This window comes from Gopherus evgoodei, chromosome 9, assembly GCF_007399415.2.
Source record: "Gopherus evgoodei ecotype Sinaloan lineage chromosome 9, rGopEvg1_v1.p, whole genome shotgun sequence".
In the NCBI taxonomy this organism is placed as follows: domain Eukaryota; kingdom Metazoa; phylum Chordata; order Testudines; family Testudinidae; genus Gopherus; species Gopherus evgoodei.
The window spans coordinates 52495527-52510278 of NC_044330.1; the positions used below are offsets into that span (position 1 = coordinate 52495527).

The 14752-nt window shown below is 47.5% G+C and overlaps 1 protein-coding gene across 1 annotated transcript in view; it reads left to right on the forward strand.

The window, feature by feature from the left end:
• The window catches only part of TSPEAR (thrombospondin type laminin G domain and EAR repeats), a 68752-nt gene that overhangs the window by 40490 nt on the left and 13510 nt on the right, over positions 1 to 14752 (forward strand). The window contains exon 8 of the mRNA XM_030575807.1: positions 9072 to 9258. Within this exon, the coding sequence (XP_030431667.1) occupies positions 9072 to 9258 (187 nt within the window). The remainder of the gene's footprint in view (positions 1 to 9071; positions 9259 to 14752) is intronic.

Consider the following 14752-nt stretch of genomic DNA (forward strand, 5'->3'; position numbering starts at 1 on the left):
ACAAGAATGATTAGAAGATTAGAAAACCTGTCTTATAGTGAAAGACTCAAGGAGTTCAATCTATTTAGTTTAACTAAGAGAAGGTTCAGGGGTGGCTTGATCACCTACCTGGGGAATAAATATTTAATAATGAACTCTTCAGTCTAGCAGAGAAAGGGATAGTAAGATTGAATGGCTGGAAGTTGAAGCTAGACAATTTCAGATTACAAATGAGGCACACATTTTTAACAGTGAGGGCAATTAAGCACTGAGACAATTTACCAAGGACCAGGGTGGATTCTCCGCCACTGGCAATTTTAAAATCAACTGGATTTTAAAAAAAAAGAAAAAAAAAGACCTGTTGTCCTTCCCCCCGAGGTCCTGCCTCTGCACTGCCCCTTCTCCCAGAGCCTTTTCCCCCATGCCGTCCCTGCCCCCGTGCCACCCCTTCTCCCTTACCCTCACACTGCCCCTTACCCGGAAGCCCTGCTCCCACAGAACCTCTTCCCCTCCCCCCGTCGCTCATCCTTAGGGCTGATAAAAGGCGGAAGGGCATAGGCCTCCCTCTTTTAAAAGTGGTGGAGCCATAGCCCCTGACCCCCCCCCCCCGTTCCAGTGCCCCTGCCAAGAACCAATGCCTATTGGACTCTTCTAGAAACACACCTGTTCAATGACAATTCTCTGTGTACAACTATGTTTTGAGAGCTATTAGCTGTTTTTTAATCTATTTAATGTGTGCCATGTTGATTTTATATTGTTCTAGTTTTTTAATCAAAATGTTATGTGGTACCAAATCAGATGCCTTACAGAGGTCAAGTGTATTACATCAGCACCACTGCCTTTATCAACCAAACTTGTAATGTCACCAAAAAAAGACATCAAGTTAGTTCGACATTGTTCATCAAGTGTCTGCTGTTTCCCACATGAGGTTCAGCCCCATCAGCAAATTACAATCCAACAATATGAGCATCCTAACAATTAGAGGTCAGTTACCGCATAACTGAATCAAGGGTTCTTAACAGGGTATGTTACAGCTACACAACCTGTGAGAGGAAAGCTATTGGAGAATGAATAGGTAAAGTATTGGATGGAAATTAACATTGTGATTACATAGGCATTTTCTGTCTTCTCCCTGGATGTGGGGAAATCTTTGCAATGGGAGGTTTTCTAACCGTAGAAATAACAGCTTTTATTAAAAGAAAACAGCTAAGGTGGTTTGTCTCCGGCATTAACCTACTCCAACAGCAATCCCATCAGGGATGCCTTAGCACACAGATTGCAAACAGGCGATTTATTCTTCTCTTCCTAAATCCATCCTTGCTGCAGGATTAATCCCCTGTTGCGTGCCTTTGAGTGGCTGCTCACTCTAAACAAACCTGCTGTGAGAGGCACATGCACTGGATGGGTTAGTGAGCTTTGCTGAAAGCTATTTTTTTCCTTCATTCTGTAGCAAAGTTCAGTTAAAAATAAAATTGCAGTCCTTTTAAGCCTATGATCGTCCAGATCAGATGTCTGTCATTTGTAGGCTTTGTGATAGGGTGCTTGGAGAGCCAGGCAGCCTAGCAGTTAGCACACCCAGGGTATGTCTACATTACAGGATTATTCCGATTTCACATAAACCGGTTTTGTAAAACAGATTGTATAAAGTCGAGTGCATGCGGCCACACTAAGCACATTAATTTGGTAGTGTGCGTCCATGTACCGAGGCTAGAGTCGATTTCTGGAGCGTTGCACTGTGGGTAGCTATCCCATAGTTCCTGCAGTCTTCCCCGCTCATTGGAATTCTGGGTTGAGATCCCAATGCATGATGGTGCAAAAATAGTGTCATGGGTGATTCTGGATAAATATCATCACTCATTCCTTCCTCAGTGAAAGCAACGGCAGACAATCATTTCGCGCCCTTTCTCCCTGGATTGCACTGGCAGATGCCATAGCATGGCAACCATGGAGCCCGTTTTGCCTTTTATCACTGTCACCATATGTGTACTGGAAGCCGCTGACAGAGGCGGTACTGCAGCGCTACACAGCAGCATTCATTTGCCTTTGCAAGATAGCAGAGATGGTTATCAGTTGTTCTGTACCGTCTGCCATGCTATTGTAATTGGCGATGAAATGACGGTTATCACTCGTTCTGTACCGTCTGCTGCTGTCATGGGTGCTCCTGGCTGAGGTCGGCCTGGGGTGCAAAGACAAAAATGGGAATGACTCCCTGGGTCATTCCGTCCTTTATGTTATATCTAAAAATAGAGTCAGTCCTGCCCAGAGTATGGGGCAAGTGTGCTAGAGAACCAGTGTACCAGAGAGCACAGCCGCTCCATGTCAGATCCTGCAGAAATGATGAGCTGCATGCCATTCTAGGGGGTGCCCCTGCAACAACCCCAACCATTGCTTCCCCAACCCTCCTGGGCTACCGTTGCAGTATCCCCCCCATTTGTGTGATGAAGTAATAAAGAATGCAGGAATAAGAAACACTGACTTGTTAGTGAGATAAAATGAGGGGGAGGCAGCCTCCAGCTGCTATAATAGTCCAGGCAAGACATTAAACGGTGGGGGGGGGGAGGACCCCAGCATCCTGCTGCTCTGATAGTCCAGGCAGTACAGAATCTTTTCTTTAGACATGAAAGGAGGGGGCTGATGAAGCTCAGCCCCCAGTTGCTATGATGAAGATGGTTACCAGCCGTTCTGTACCATCTACTGGGAATGACCGGAAGTCATTCCTATTTTTACCCAGGTGCCCCCGGCCGACCTCACCTGAGGCAAGCCAGGAGCACACATGGGCTGATGATGATGATGGATAGCAATCATATTGTGCCATCTGCCACCGGGGAGGGGAAGGGAACAGGTGCTGCTGTTCATTGCCCCAGCACTGTGTCTACCAGCAGCATGCAGTAGACATATGGTGACATATAAAAAAGTCAAAAAACGATTTTTTTCCCTTTTCTTTCATGGGGGAGGAGGAGGGGTAAATTGACGAGCTATACCCTGAACCACCCCGGACAATGTGTTTGACCCTACAGGCATTTGGAGCTCAGCCAATAATGCAAGTGCTTTTCAGAGACTGCGGGGACTGTGGGATAGCTGGAGTCCTCAGTACCCCCTCCCTCCCTCCATGAGCGTCCATTTGATTCTTTGGCTTTCCGTTATGCTTGTCACATGGCACTGTGCTGTGGCCTCAGTCTATCATAGCCTGGAGTTTTTTTCCAATGCTTTGTCATTTCGTCTTCTGTAATGGAGCTGTGATAGAACAGATTCATTTCCCCATACAACGATCAGATCCAGTATCTCCCATATGGCCCATACTGGAGCTCTTTTTGGACTTGGGACTGCATCGCCACCCATGCTGATCAGAGCTCCACGCTGGGCAAACAGAAAATGCAATTCAAAAGTTCATGGGGCTTTTCCTGTTTACCTGGCCAGTGCATCCGAGTTCGGATTGCTGTCCAGAGCAGTCACAATGGTGCACTGTGGGATATCGCCCATAGGCCAATACCATTGATTAGCGGCCACATTAACCCTAATACGATATGGTAATACTGATTTTAGCGCTACTCCTCTCGTCGGGGAGGAGTACAGAAACCAGTTTAAAGAGCCCTTTATATCAATATAAAGGGCCTCGTTGTGTGGACGGGTGCAGCGTTAAATCGGTTTAACTCTGCTAAAATTGGTATAAACGCGTAGTGTAGACTAGGCCCCAATTTCCAGCCCCTTGCTCTCTGTTAGGGCAGTGGAGGGGCTGGTACGTGACCCTAATCTGGAATCTTTGGCTCTCCATCTGCATCTGGGCAACAGCCCGTAAGTGGGTGTGTGAGGGGTACCCCTTTTCCTTCCCTCTCCACATATCCCAGTCCAGGGCCCTGTGGGAAGCAACACTGGCATGGGTCTCCCTTCAGGGAGCCTAAGTTCACTGGCAAAGCTAGAGAGAGACCTTGTGGGTCTGTTGGCTAGAGAGGTTTGGGCCTGTGAGCTAAGAAACTGCTCCCTTTGTTCTTGGTCCTCCTGTATTTGGAGAAGCAGGAGTTTGTCCGTTCCTTGTAACTAAACAAGATGGCAGCAAAGAAAATAGGAGCCTCCATCCATGTATCCTTCCAGCTTTGACTAACTGCTTGGATCAAAGAAGGGCAGCACACGTGTAGGAGCGGGACCAAGTTTCCAAGGAGACTAGAGAGATTGTGAGCTGCTGTTCCTGTTGAACCAAGATGGAACAAATAATGGAGTTACTTCCAGAAATCAAAAATCCCCAGCACAAATTAAAACGAGACCTAAAGCAGGATCTAAAGCAAGAGCTGAAGGTTACCCAGAGAGGGCTCAGAGATGACTTGCATGCTGAGATGAGATCCCTTCTGGAACAGCAACTACCAAGCGCCAAGACGGATTGGGAAACCCAGCTACGACACACCCAGGCTGGAATGCTCAAACAGATTGACAGAGTGACCAACAACTTGACTGCCACAGGGCAGAAATTCTGCCATGAGATAGTGTAGCCCACACAAGCTCTGGCCAATTTGGAACTTGCCTACTGTGATGAGTTGCAGCAATTCAGTCCCTTGAAGGAAATCAAAGGGGCATTGACCACAGCAGAAGGCAATCGCCTGGCTGATGAACTGGGCAGCCAGGGGACATTTACAACAGTTTGCTACCCTGTTTGTAACACGCAGAGGGCCAGAGGGGAGTGGTCAGACGGTCCCAGCTCAAATAACTTAAAAACTGTTGAAGGTTTATTTGGCTCAATTCAACACTATAGCTCAAATGAATGGCTGGAAAGAGAGGCAGAAGGAGGGTGATGATTAGCAGCCATCTTGGGTGGTCCAGCTCTGATGGTGCTGTACAACTTACTCCCAGAAAAGAGACTGAGTTATCCAGACCCAGGACAAACCTTTGACATGTGGTTTGGAGCTATGCTTGGCTACACTGGCCACTTACATCGCCATAGCTACGTCTCCCAGAGGGGTGAAAAATCCACACCCCAGAGAAACACAGCTGTGCCGACCAAAATAACCTGGTGTAGACAGCACTGGGCTGATGAAAAACTTCTTCCATCAACCTCACTGCTGCCTCTCAGGGAGGTGGATACCTACAGCAATGGGAGAACCCCTCCCATCATCATAGGTAGTGTCTACACCACTGATTGTCAACCTGTGGCCCATTCTGCACAGAGCTGCAGCCCATGTGACATCCTCAGGCCTAAACAGGTAGTATTGGATGCGGCCCAGATAACACATTGTGGGCTGCACATGTGGTCCACAATGGTAAATAGGTTGAGAACCACTGATCTACATTGAAACACTAGGCCAATAGCTGTCATGGCAGGGTGTTTCCTGAGCAATCAAGAATCAGCGGAGCGGTGTTTCTGTAACGCCTTTGTGGGATTGTTAACTAGCTGTGTTATGGCTGAGGAGTGACCACCAAAGATGGACTCAGGAGATACACATTGGGTGCCCGGCTCTACCACAAGACACCCTGTGTGATGCTTCTTTATGCCTCATTTTCCTATGGGAATAATATCGCTTTCCTATGGGGGCTACGTTCTCGTCCTGGGGACAGCCAGTGGTTAGTCCCTGAGGTCTGGAATAGCTACAGAACAGAATGAGTTTATTAAGTGCCCTCACTGCTCCTTGCCCAGGTGCTGTGAGGATAAATTCAGTAATGTGGACAGGGTGGTCTCTGAGCACCACAGAAAAGCCTTTGCATAAAGCCAGTGTGGTACAAGCTTCCTCTGACTTGGGGTGTTGTGGCAGACATACTCATAGGCATCCCAGTGCTGGTGATCACACAAACACTTGTGTATTGAGTGTGGATGAGTGTGCACACACATGTAGACACACTTGCGTACACACACATATTCAGGCAAGTAGATACCATGTGCAATTCAGCTTCGGATTTTTGGACATCCCCAAATTTAGGCCGGTCTCTAATGATTTAGCAAATACTGTACATAAGCGGAACTAAAAGTCTATGGCAAAGAGGCATGTTAATACAGACAGTTAACTGGCCAAATGCTACACTAGCAAGGTGTTCGGGCCAATGAATTCCTGCTTGTATGGTAGAATTCTATGGGTTTCTAACCAGGGACTTGACAGGGATGGCAGGAGAGCAGGAAAACAGGAACAGGAACAGAAAGGAAGAGGTGCCCACAGCCATGTTCCTGTCTATCCTCAACCACAGGGATGTCGAACTGGTGCTGTGTCAGCCACCAAGATTGCACAGTACCCGAGCATACTCTGCAGGTGCCACTGGGGTGCAAAGTCAGCTGTAGAGCTGGGCAAATAACGCAAAGCAATTTCCACTCCCGTGGTTCTGAATTTTGAAATGAATTCTCTGCCACCACCACCACCTCCGTGCCCTGTTTGTACTCCCTTGCCACAAACATGAGAGCCATTCACTTCAGCTGGCAAAAATGCTTGCAGAAAGAGAATGGCAAAGTTGCATGCTGAGTAGCCACAGAAAGGACATTTTAAATGTGTGTACTTATTTATATTATAAGGGCTTTTGTGCTCAACCAGTCAGGGAAGAGAAGCAATACCATGTGACTTATATGGCCAATCATAACCAAGCAGGACAGGTTACATTTAGAATATTCCCCATCAGTCCACAGACTATTGTTTAAAGAACAGGAGTACTTGTGGCTGTGATGAACTGGGAATGTTCGTAATGTTTTCTCTGAATGCGGTGTTGGTGCCTCAGGTTCCCCCATGCAGTTCTTAAGTATCTAGGTGGCGTGATAAGGGTGTATGGTTGCTGCAGAGCAAAGGGCCAGGGTACCTAAATGCCTGACACTCTGTCTCCTAACAACTGATGGCCTGGGCTCCTCCTCTGCAAAGGTGCCAACTGAAGGTGTTGGAGACAAAGAGGTCAGGTGACCTCCTGGCCTGGGAAAGAGAAAAAGCCCAGAGAAGGAGGGGCTAAAGGGGGGTTTCAGTTTTGACGCTGGCTGGAAAATAGAGAGGGATGCCCTGGTGGGGCTTGGGCTTCCCAACGGGGTTGTGGCCTCCCTGGGGGCCCAGGTGGACCTAACCTGCTGTCTGTGCCTGCAAGACCTGTCTTGGACTGTGTTCCTGTTGTCCAAATAAAACTTCTGCTTGACTGGCTGACTGAGAATCATGGTGAATTGCAGGAAGCCGGGGGTGCAGGGCCTTGTCTCCCCTAAACTCCATGACAGTGGCACCTTAGAGACTAACACATTTATTTGAGCATAAGTTTTCATGGGCTACAGCCCACTTCATTGGATGCATAGAATGGAACATATATTGAGGAGATATACATACATACAGAACATGAAAAGGTGGAAGTAGCCATATCAACTCTAAGAGGCTAATTAATTAAGATGAGCTATAATCAGCAGGAGAAAAAAAAACTTTTGTACTGATAATCGAGATGGCCCATTTCAGACAGTTGACATGAGGCGTGAGGATACTTAACATAGGGAAATAGATTCAATCTGTGTAATGACTCAGCCATTCCCAGTCTCTATTCAAACCTAAGTTAATGGTATCTAGTTTGCCTATTAATTCAAGTTCAGCAGTTTCTCATTGGAGTCTGTTTTTGAAGCTTTTCTGTTGCAAAATTGCCACCTTTAAGTCTGTTACTGAGTGACCAGAGAGGTTGACGTGTTCTCCTACTGGTTGTTGAATGTTATGATTCCTGATGTCAGATTTGTGTCCATTTATTCTTTTGCGTACAGACTGTCCGGTTTGTCCAATGTACGTGGCAGAGGGGCATTGCTGGCACATGATGGCATATATCATATTGATGAAGGTGAACGAGACTCTGATGGTGTGGCTGATGTGATTAGGTCCTATGGTGGTGTCACTTGAATAGATATGTGGACAGAGTTGGCATCGGGCTTTGTTGTAAGGATAGGTTCCTGGGTTAATGTTTTTGTTGTGTGGTGTGTGGTTGCTGGTGAGTATTTGCTTCAGGTTGGGGGACTGTCTGTGTTTAATATTATTGTTTATTTTCATAAACATTTATACCATGGTAGCACCTTGAGGCTAACCAGGTTGGGCCACAGTGTGCAAGATATTGTGCAAAGAAATAGTAAATGACAGTTCCTGCCCCAAACTGCTTGCAGTCGGAAAGGATTTCCTGGGGATGATTCCATTAGCTCTGGTCGAGTTGCCCAGGACTGTGGGGAAAGCTTCTGTTGGAGCTGTGCTATGGCAGGCCGGGATGCTGGTGGCAATGCCAAGCGTTTGACTGGGCTGCTCCATGGCTTTGCCTGGTTTTGTAAAGCTAACCTCAAACAGCTTGGAGTTGGATATCAGCTAAGGGGAGTGCCAAAATGAAGAGATGCTTATCTGAGCTAGTGACAGATGCCTTGGGTCTGATTGGTCGAGCTAGAAGCTGAAGATTCAGAGGTGGGGGAAACCAGTGAACGTTGCTTTTCTGAACCTCAGAAAAAAAGCTTTATTTGAATTTGGGGTCAAGGCAGGGGGGCTCTTCTGTTACCCGGTAGAGCTCTGCAGAGCAGTCTCACCTTGCAAGGAATTTGTGGTGTCCTTCAGAGTGATACGGTGGTAACTGTTAACCAGGAGAACTCACTTCCCCTCTTCCCCCACCCCGTGGACCCAGTAGACATCAAAGATATCATTGACAAGGGCCAGTCTGAGGAAGGAAGGAAAGGTGGGCAGACTGAGACTAGGCTGACTCTGAATGCCTCCAGCTGGTGCCACAGGGCCCCTTTGGGGCACAAAGCAGCCTTGATAGAGTCTTTACAGGGGCCCAAAGGCTCACCCACTCTGCTCTGCCCTCCCAGCTCTCTGAATGCCCTGTCCATTCTCTTCCACCCTTTCCCTCCATGGCTCTCCTCCCTCTCCCTCTCCTCTGATGCAGGGATGGGGAGAGGGAAGAGAGAGCTGCTCTATGTGGCCAGAAGGGGGTGCACTTTAGCTGCACTGTCCTTCAGCCCCCCTCTCCGCCCCCACCCCTGGGAGCAATAGCGGCTCTGTTGCCAGGCCCTGCCATGATCCAATGGGAGGTGCCCATATGCCGCACCCAGCCCTGTGTTCCAAAGCGTGCCCCATTTTCACTGCGCCTGTGCTTGAACATTCCCTGTAAGAGGAGAAACTGAGATGTCCTGGCTTGTTATTTTTCAGATCTTCCTAGCAGTGGCTAATTTTGAGAAGAATCAAAGGGGTCAGCAGTTCTCTGTAATTTACAAGTGGAGCTACAGAACAGAGAAATTCTTCCCGTACCAGCGGATCGCCACGCACAGCGCTAGGGACTGGGAGGCCTTTGACATTGACGGAGAGGCCTTCCTCGCGGTTGCCAACCACAGAGAAGGTACCTCGCCCTTATTCTTCCTGGCAGTGCTCGGTCGGTAGGTGCTGAGTGCAGGTGTTTTAGTGGGAGACAGCCAGCTGGGGCCTGTTGAAGGAGGACTCAGGGACCCATCCTTCCTGTAATGCCCCCTTTCAGGGTGGGGAAGTTCTGGACTAACCTCATGGTGTCCTTAATTCCCCTGTTGTTGTGCGGGCACCTCCACAGCAGGAATGTGGAGTGGGATCCTGGCCCCAGTGCCATCAATGGGAGTTCTGCCAGTGACCTCAGTAGGGCAAGGATTTCACTCATAAAATCCAAACCCTGGGAAAAAGCTTTTGCATCAGGTAAGGCCGATGCCTGGTAAAGTGTTTTAAAAGGTAGCCTTTTGCATTCTCAGCGTGCTGTCTGCAGCAAAGACAGGAGTTAGCATTGCTCTAGGGGCACTGGATACTGGTTTTGGCTGGATATTGTGATTCATTTCCATTTGTTTGTCAGGAGAAAGGGGGTGGAAGAAGATGTGACAGTAGCTACTGGAATCAACGAAAACTGATCCTTGTCATGGGACAGGGGTATATTGACCTTAATTAGCCTGAGCCAGCTAATGTAAATGAAGGCCATAAGACAACCTCTCTTTTACCTGCAGAACCTTCTTACACCTTCCACCTACAGATAGCAAAGCACTCTTTAGAAATTATTAAACCATTTGGAGAGAGAGAGAGATTGTCTCCATCTTACCGAGGCAGGGAAACTGAAGCACCGCGTGATTAAATGTCTTGCCCACAATCACACAACAAGCCAGTTGCTTAGAAACAGAAACCAGATCTCCCAGCTCCAGGGCTTTAACCACCAATCATGAGTCTCCCCAACACCTCCTAGAAGATGTTGTGATTTTCGGTTAGCAAACAAACTGTGGGGATGGGAAGAAATGTGGTCATTGCTGGGAGGAAGAGTGTACAATGATCCATTTTACTCTGTGGGAAATTTCCAATCCTGCCAGCCATCCACAAACAGAGCTCCCTTGGTTGTTAGGTCAAAGAGATCCTAATCCCCTGTCATTCATAGGTGACCTCTTCCACCAGAGCCCACTTCTAGCCCATCGTTGGAACAGCATCTCTGTCTTGTAGAGATCCCTCTCCCTCTGGCTGTAGATATGAAATGATACATTTGAGTTACAATTTCCCTTCTCATTGTTAAAGTGAAGGATTCCACTTCAGAGGGATTCTGATGAAACTCCTCGTTAATCACCCAGCAGTTGTTGCTTCTTGCTAATCCTCGTGTTTGTCACGGTTCCATACTGGGCACAATCCCAGTCACCTTACTGCGGTCCTTGACATGCATTCCTGCTTCACTCTGGAGAAAGCAGATAGTGTACAAATGGGTCTTTGAAACACCAGGCCGGCGAAGCATCTTTCTCCTGTTGAGTTACCCAAATTGTGTTTTGTGGCACCTAGAAGAGCCTTATAAACACCAGCCCTTTAAAGATGTTCCTTCTGCTGATCTGTGAGACATTAATAATTGTGAAGTGTCAGCATCAAAAGGGCACCGTCAGCCTGGCCACATCTCATCCTGAGAGAAAAGTGTCCCTTTAACTCTCAAGTTAGAGCAACCATAGGGAGCACAGGGGCTACCTTGTAACACTCTCCAGAGTACATTTGTATTCTTGCCATATACTCTGGGGTAGTTGACTAACTGTTGCTTGTATTGTCTTCTCGGACTGCGAGTTATAAGCCATTTCTTCATTCAAGTGTGTCAGCATGCCCCACCCCCAGCCCCATCCTATGTGGAGCAACCATGAGCATACCATGCTGGCCTGACTTCATTCCACGTGTTCACACTGGCGTTTGTGTACCATCAGCTGTGATGATCTAACAGTGGGGATTTGGATACCCCTGTACAAGCCGGCTGGGCATTGTGATATCTCCCTAATAGCTCACCTACCACCCCCATCAGAGGTTTGTTCTGCCAGGAGGGATATTGCAATAGATTCAATGGATGGGCTGCATTATGTGGCTCCTCAGAAGAGTTTTAAAAAGACAGTACTTCTCCTGGGGAGCAGTGAAAACACACTTGATTTCCCAATGGGTTAAAATAATCTCTGAAATTACATTTCCTCTTACACAGTCTGCATCTCCCGTAATAGCTTGCTAAGCTTTATACCGCACTTTTCATCAGTAGGTCTCAAAATGCTTTACAAAGGAAGTCGGTATCATTCTCTCCATTTTAACGGTGGGGAAATCAAGGCCCAGAGAAGTGATCTCCCTTGTTTGGTCTTGGCAGAGCCAGGAATAGAAGTCAGTTCTCCCATTGAGTGTTGTAGCCCCAATTCTATGCCCTGTGTCTGACCACCAGACAAGGCCTGGTGGGGCCCTAAAATGAAAGCGCTGTAGTAAGAGACACCTGCCAGGTGAGAGAGAGCCCCACAATCCCAGAGTCTACAGGCTCTGTGGGCTGCAGGAGTAAAGATAGCAGTTGCCTATGGAAAACCTAGAGCTAGCAAATATGGGAGGGTGAATCTGAATGATGGATCCCGTGTTTGTAATGGGGAATCAGGGATGTTGAGGACTTGAAGGAGACCTTGGGAGCTGTTCGTTTCCAGGGGAAGCCTCTGTTTCCCAGCTGGACTCCTCAAGGCCTCACATCATGGTCATGATGTGAGGGAGGTGCAGGGTCTGGTGGTTAGGGTGTTAGACTGAGCTGTGGGAAATGTGGGTTCCCTGCTGTCACAGACTGCCTGTTGGACTTTGGGCGAGTCATTTAGCCTCTCTGAGCCTCAGTTTCCCCATCTGTAAGGTGAGCATAACAGCCCTGCCCTACATATGTTAACTACTAGGAGTTGCTCTGGTGCTGTGGTAATGGGAGCAGATAATTACCATAGGTAGACTCCAGCTGTCAATCATTCTCCACCCCTGGGGAAAGTCTCTAGGTATAATGCCTGTGCACCCCTTCACTCCTCAGAATGGAGGCTCCATGGGACTTGTGTGCCCAGACTTTGTGCTGGCTGTGCATGGGATGAATGTCATTATTTACACATTATTTCCCCAAAGTGTCCATGTTCCTGTCACATCATCTCTTCTCCTTTGGCCTCTGAAAGCAGCGTGGTCTTTCCCCATGTGTCACTCGCGTCTCCAGGCGTCATCAGCTAATGGCTAGTTTTCCCAAGCACTGGGCATGTTTGATACCGTGAGGTGCTGACTGCCAGCCAAGCACTTAAACACGTGCTTACCTTTAAACTTCAATGGGACTGTGCCTGGGACTTGGCTTCAGTGGCACTTCTCACAAATGTCAAGCCCCCGTGGACTGAGTCCCAAATGCTTAGCACCTTGCAAGATTGAGCACTGATGGTCTTCAGCTCTCACTGACTGCTAGCCTATGTCCATACTAACAGGATGCAGGAGTTTGGACACACTTCACATGCTGAGGCTAGCCACAGAGTTGCAGTGTGCTGCCACCCAGAGGGGAATGTTAGTATAAAACCACAATGCATCCAAATTATTTAACACAAAAAGGCGGCAAGTAATACAGTATCTCCTCGCTTAATGTTGTAATTATGTTCCTGAAAAATGCGACTTTAAGCAAAACAATGTTAAGCAAATCTAATTTCTCCCTAAGAATTAATGTTTTTAAGGTCAGGCTTGACAAAGCCCTGGCTTGGATGAACTAGTTGGGGTTGGTCCTTCTTTGAGCAGGGGGTTGGACTAGATGACCTCCTGAGGTCCCTTCCAACCCTGATATTCTCTGATTCTATGATAAAATGGGGGGGTTAGGTTCCAGGGAAATTATTTTCACCAGACAAAAGACTTATATTTATATATATACACACACACAGTGTAAGTTTTAAACAAACAATTTAATACTGTACACAGCAATGATGATTGTGAAACTTGTTTGAGGTGGTAGAGTCAGAGGGTGGGATATTTCCCAGGGAATGCCTTACTGCTGAATGATGAACTAGCACTCGGCTGAGCCCTCAAGGGTTAACACATTATTGTTAATGTAGCCTCACACTCTACAAGGCAGCACAAATTGAGGGAGGGGAGACAGCATGGCAGACAGAGACAGAGAAACATACCCTGCGTGTGTGAGAGAGAGAAATGCGCATTGTCCCTTTAAGTACGCTGACCCTACTCTAAGTACACTGCCTTTTTAAGTAGATCAGCAAGTTGAGACAGCAGCTGCTGCCAGTAAGCTCCCTCCATCCTGAGCCCTGTTGTGTCCCCCCCACCCCTGGTCTATGGAGATGGGGTAAATGTGGGGAAGGGGGACACCCTGAAATTAGCCCCCCTCATTCGCCCCCCAGCAAGCAGGAGGTTCCCGGGAGCAGCTCCAAGGCAGAGGGCAGGAGCAGTACATGGCAGTGGGGGGAGGGACAGCTGAACTGCTGGCAATTGATAACCTGCTGGACGGCTACTGAACAGGGAACTTGGGGGAGTGGGGAGCTGATGCGGGGGCTGCTGGTCCACCCTGGTTCCAAGCCCCCACCAGCCAGCTGCAACGAGCTGCTCTTTCTGCAAGCAGTGGACAAAGCAGGCATTATAAGGGAGCATTGCATAACTTTAAACGAGCACATTCTCTAATTGATCAGCAACGTAACAATGAAACAATGTTAACCAGGACGACTTTAAGTGAGGAGTTACTGAACTCAGAGGTTTTGCAAAGGTTTTGCATGTAAAGCAAAATGAGTGACTAGCTATTGGTTTAATGAGTTTCATGAAAATAGCTGAATCTGTCTGAAAAGCACATTGTTCTATTACTAGCAGCACAGCCACAAAGAAAAGAGCAAGGTTTGTTAAAGGATTAGGGTGGTGTGAGGAAATGGTTAATAAATTCATAGATTGGAAGGCCAGAAGGAACTGTTAGACCATATAGTCTGACCTCCTGTACACCATAGCCCAGAGGCTTGCTCTTAGTGATTTCTGTGTCCAGCCCATATTTTGTGGTTGAGCTAGAGCATATCATAGAATCATAGTATCAGAGGGGTAGCCGTGTTAGTCTGGATCTGTAAAAGCAGCAAAGACTCCTGTTGCACCTTATAAATTAACAGACATATTGGAGCATGAGCATCTGACAATGTGGGTATTCACCCACAAAAGCTCATGCTCCAATACATCTGTTAGTTTATAAGGTGCCAGAGGGTTCTTTGCTGCTTTCATAGAATCATAGATTATCAGGGTTGAAAGGGACCTCAGAGGTCATCTAATCCAATCCTCTGCTCAAAGCAGGACCAAATCGCAAAACAGCCCTCCTCAAGGATTGCACTCACAACCCTGGGTTTAGCAGGCCAATGCTCAAACCACTGAGCTATCCCTCCCCCTATATTATTAGAAAGGCCTCCAATCTTGATTTAAAGTCTGATTTCCCCCTGAGACATGATCATGTCCATAACTGAAACCTCCTTGACATCTTTTTCTTGTATATCCGTCACTCTCTCTTTTTATGCTTCTGCAGTAAATAACCGTTACAGCCAATGACTCCAAAATGAGTGATAAAAAATGCAGGTTTAAACTGATGTGCCTGA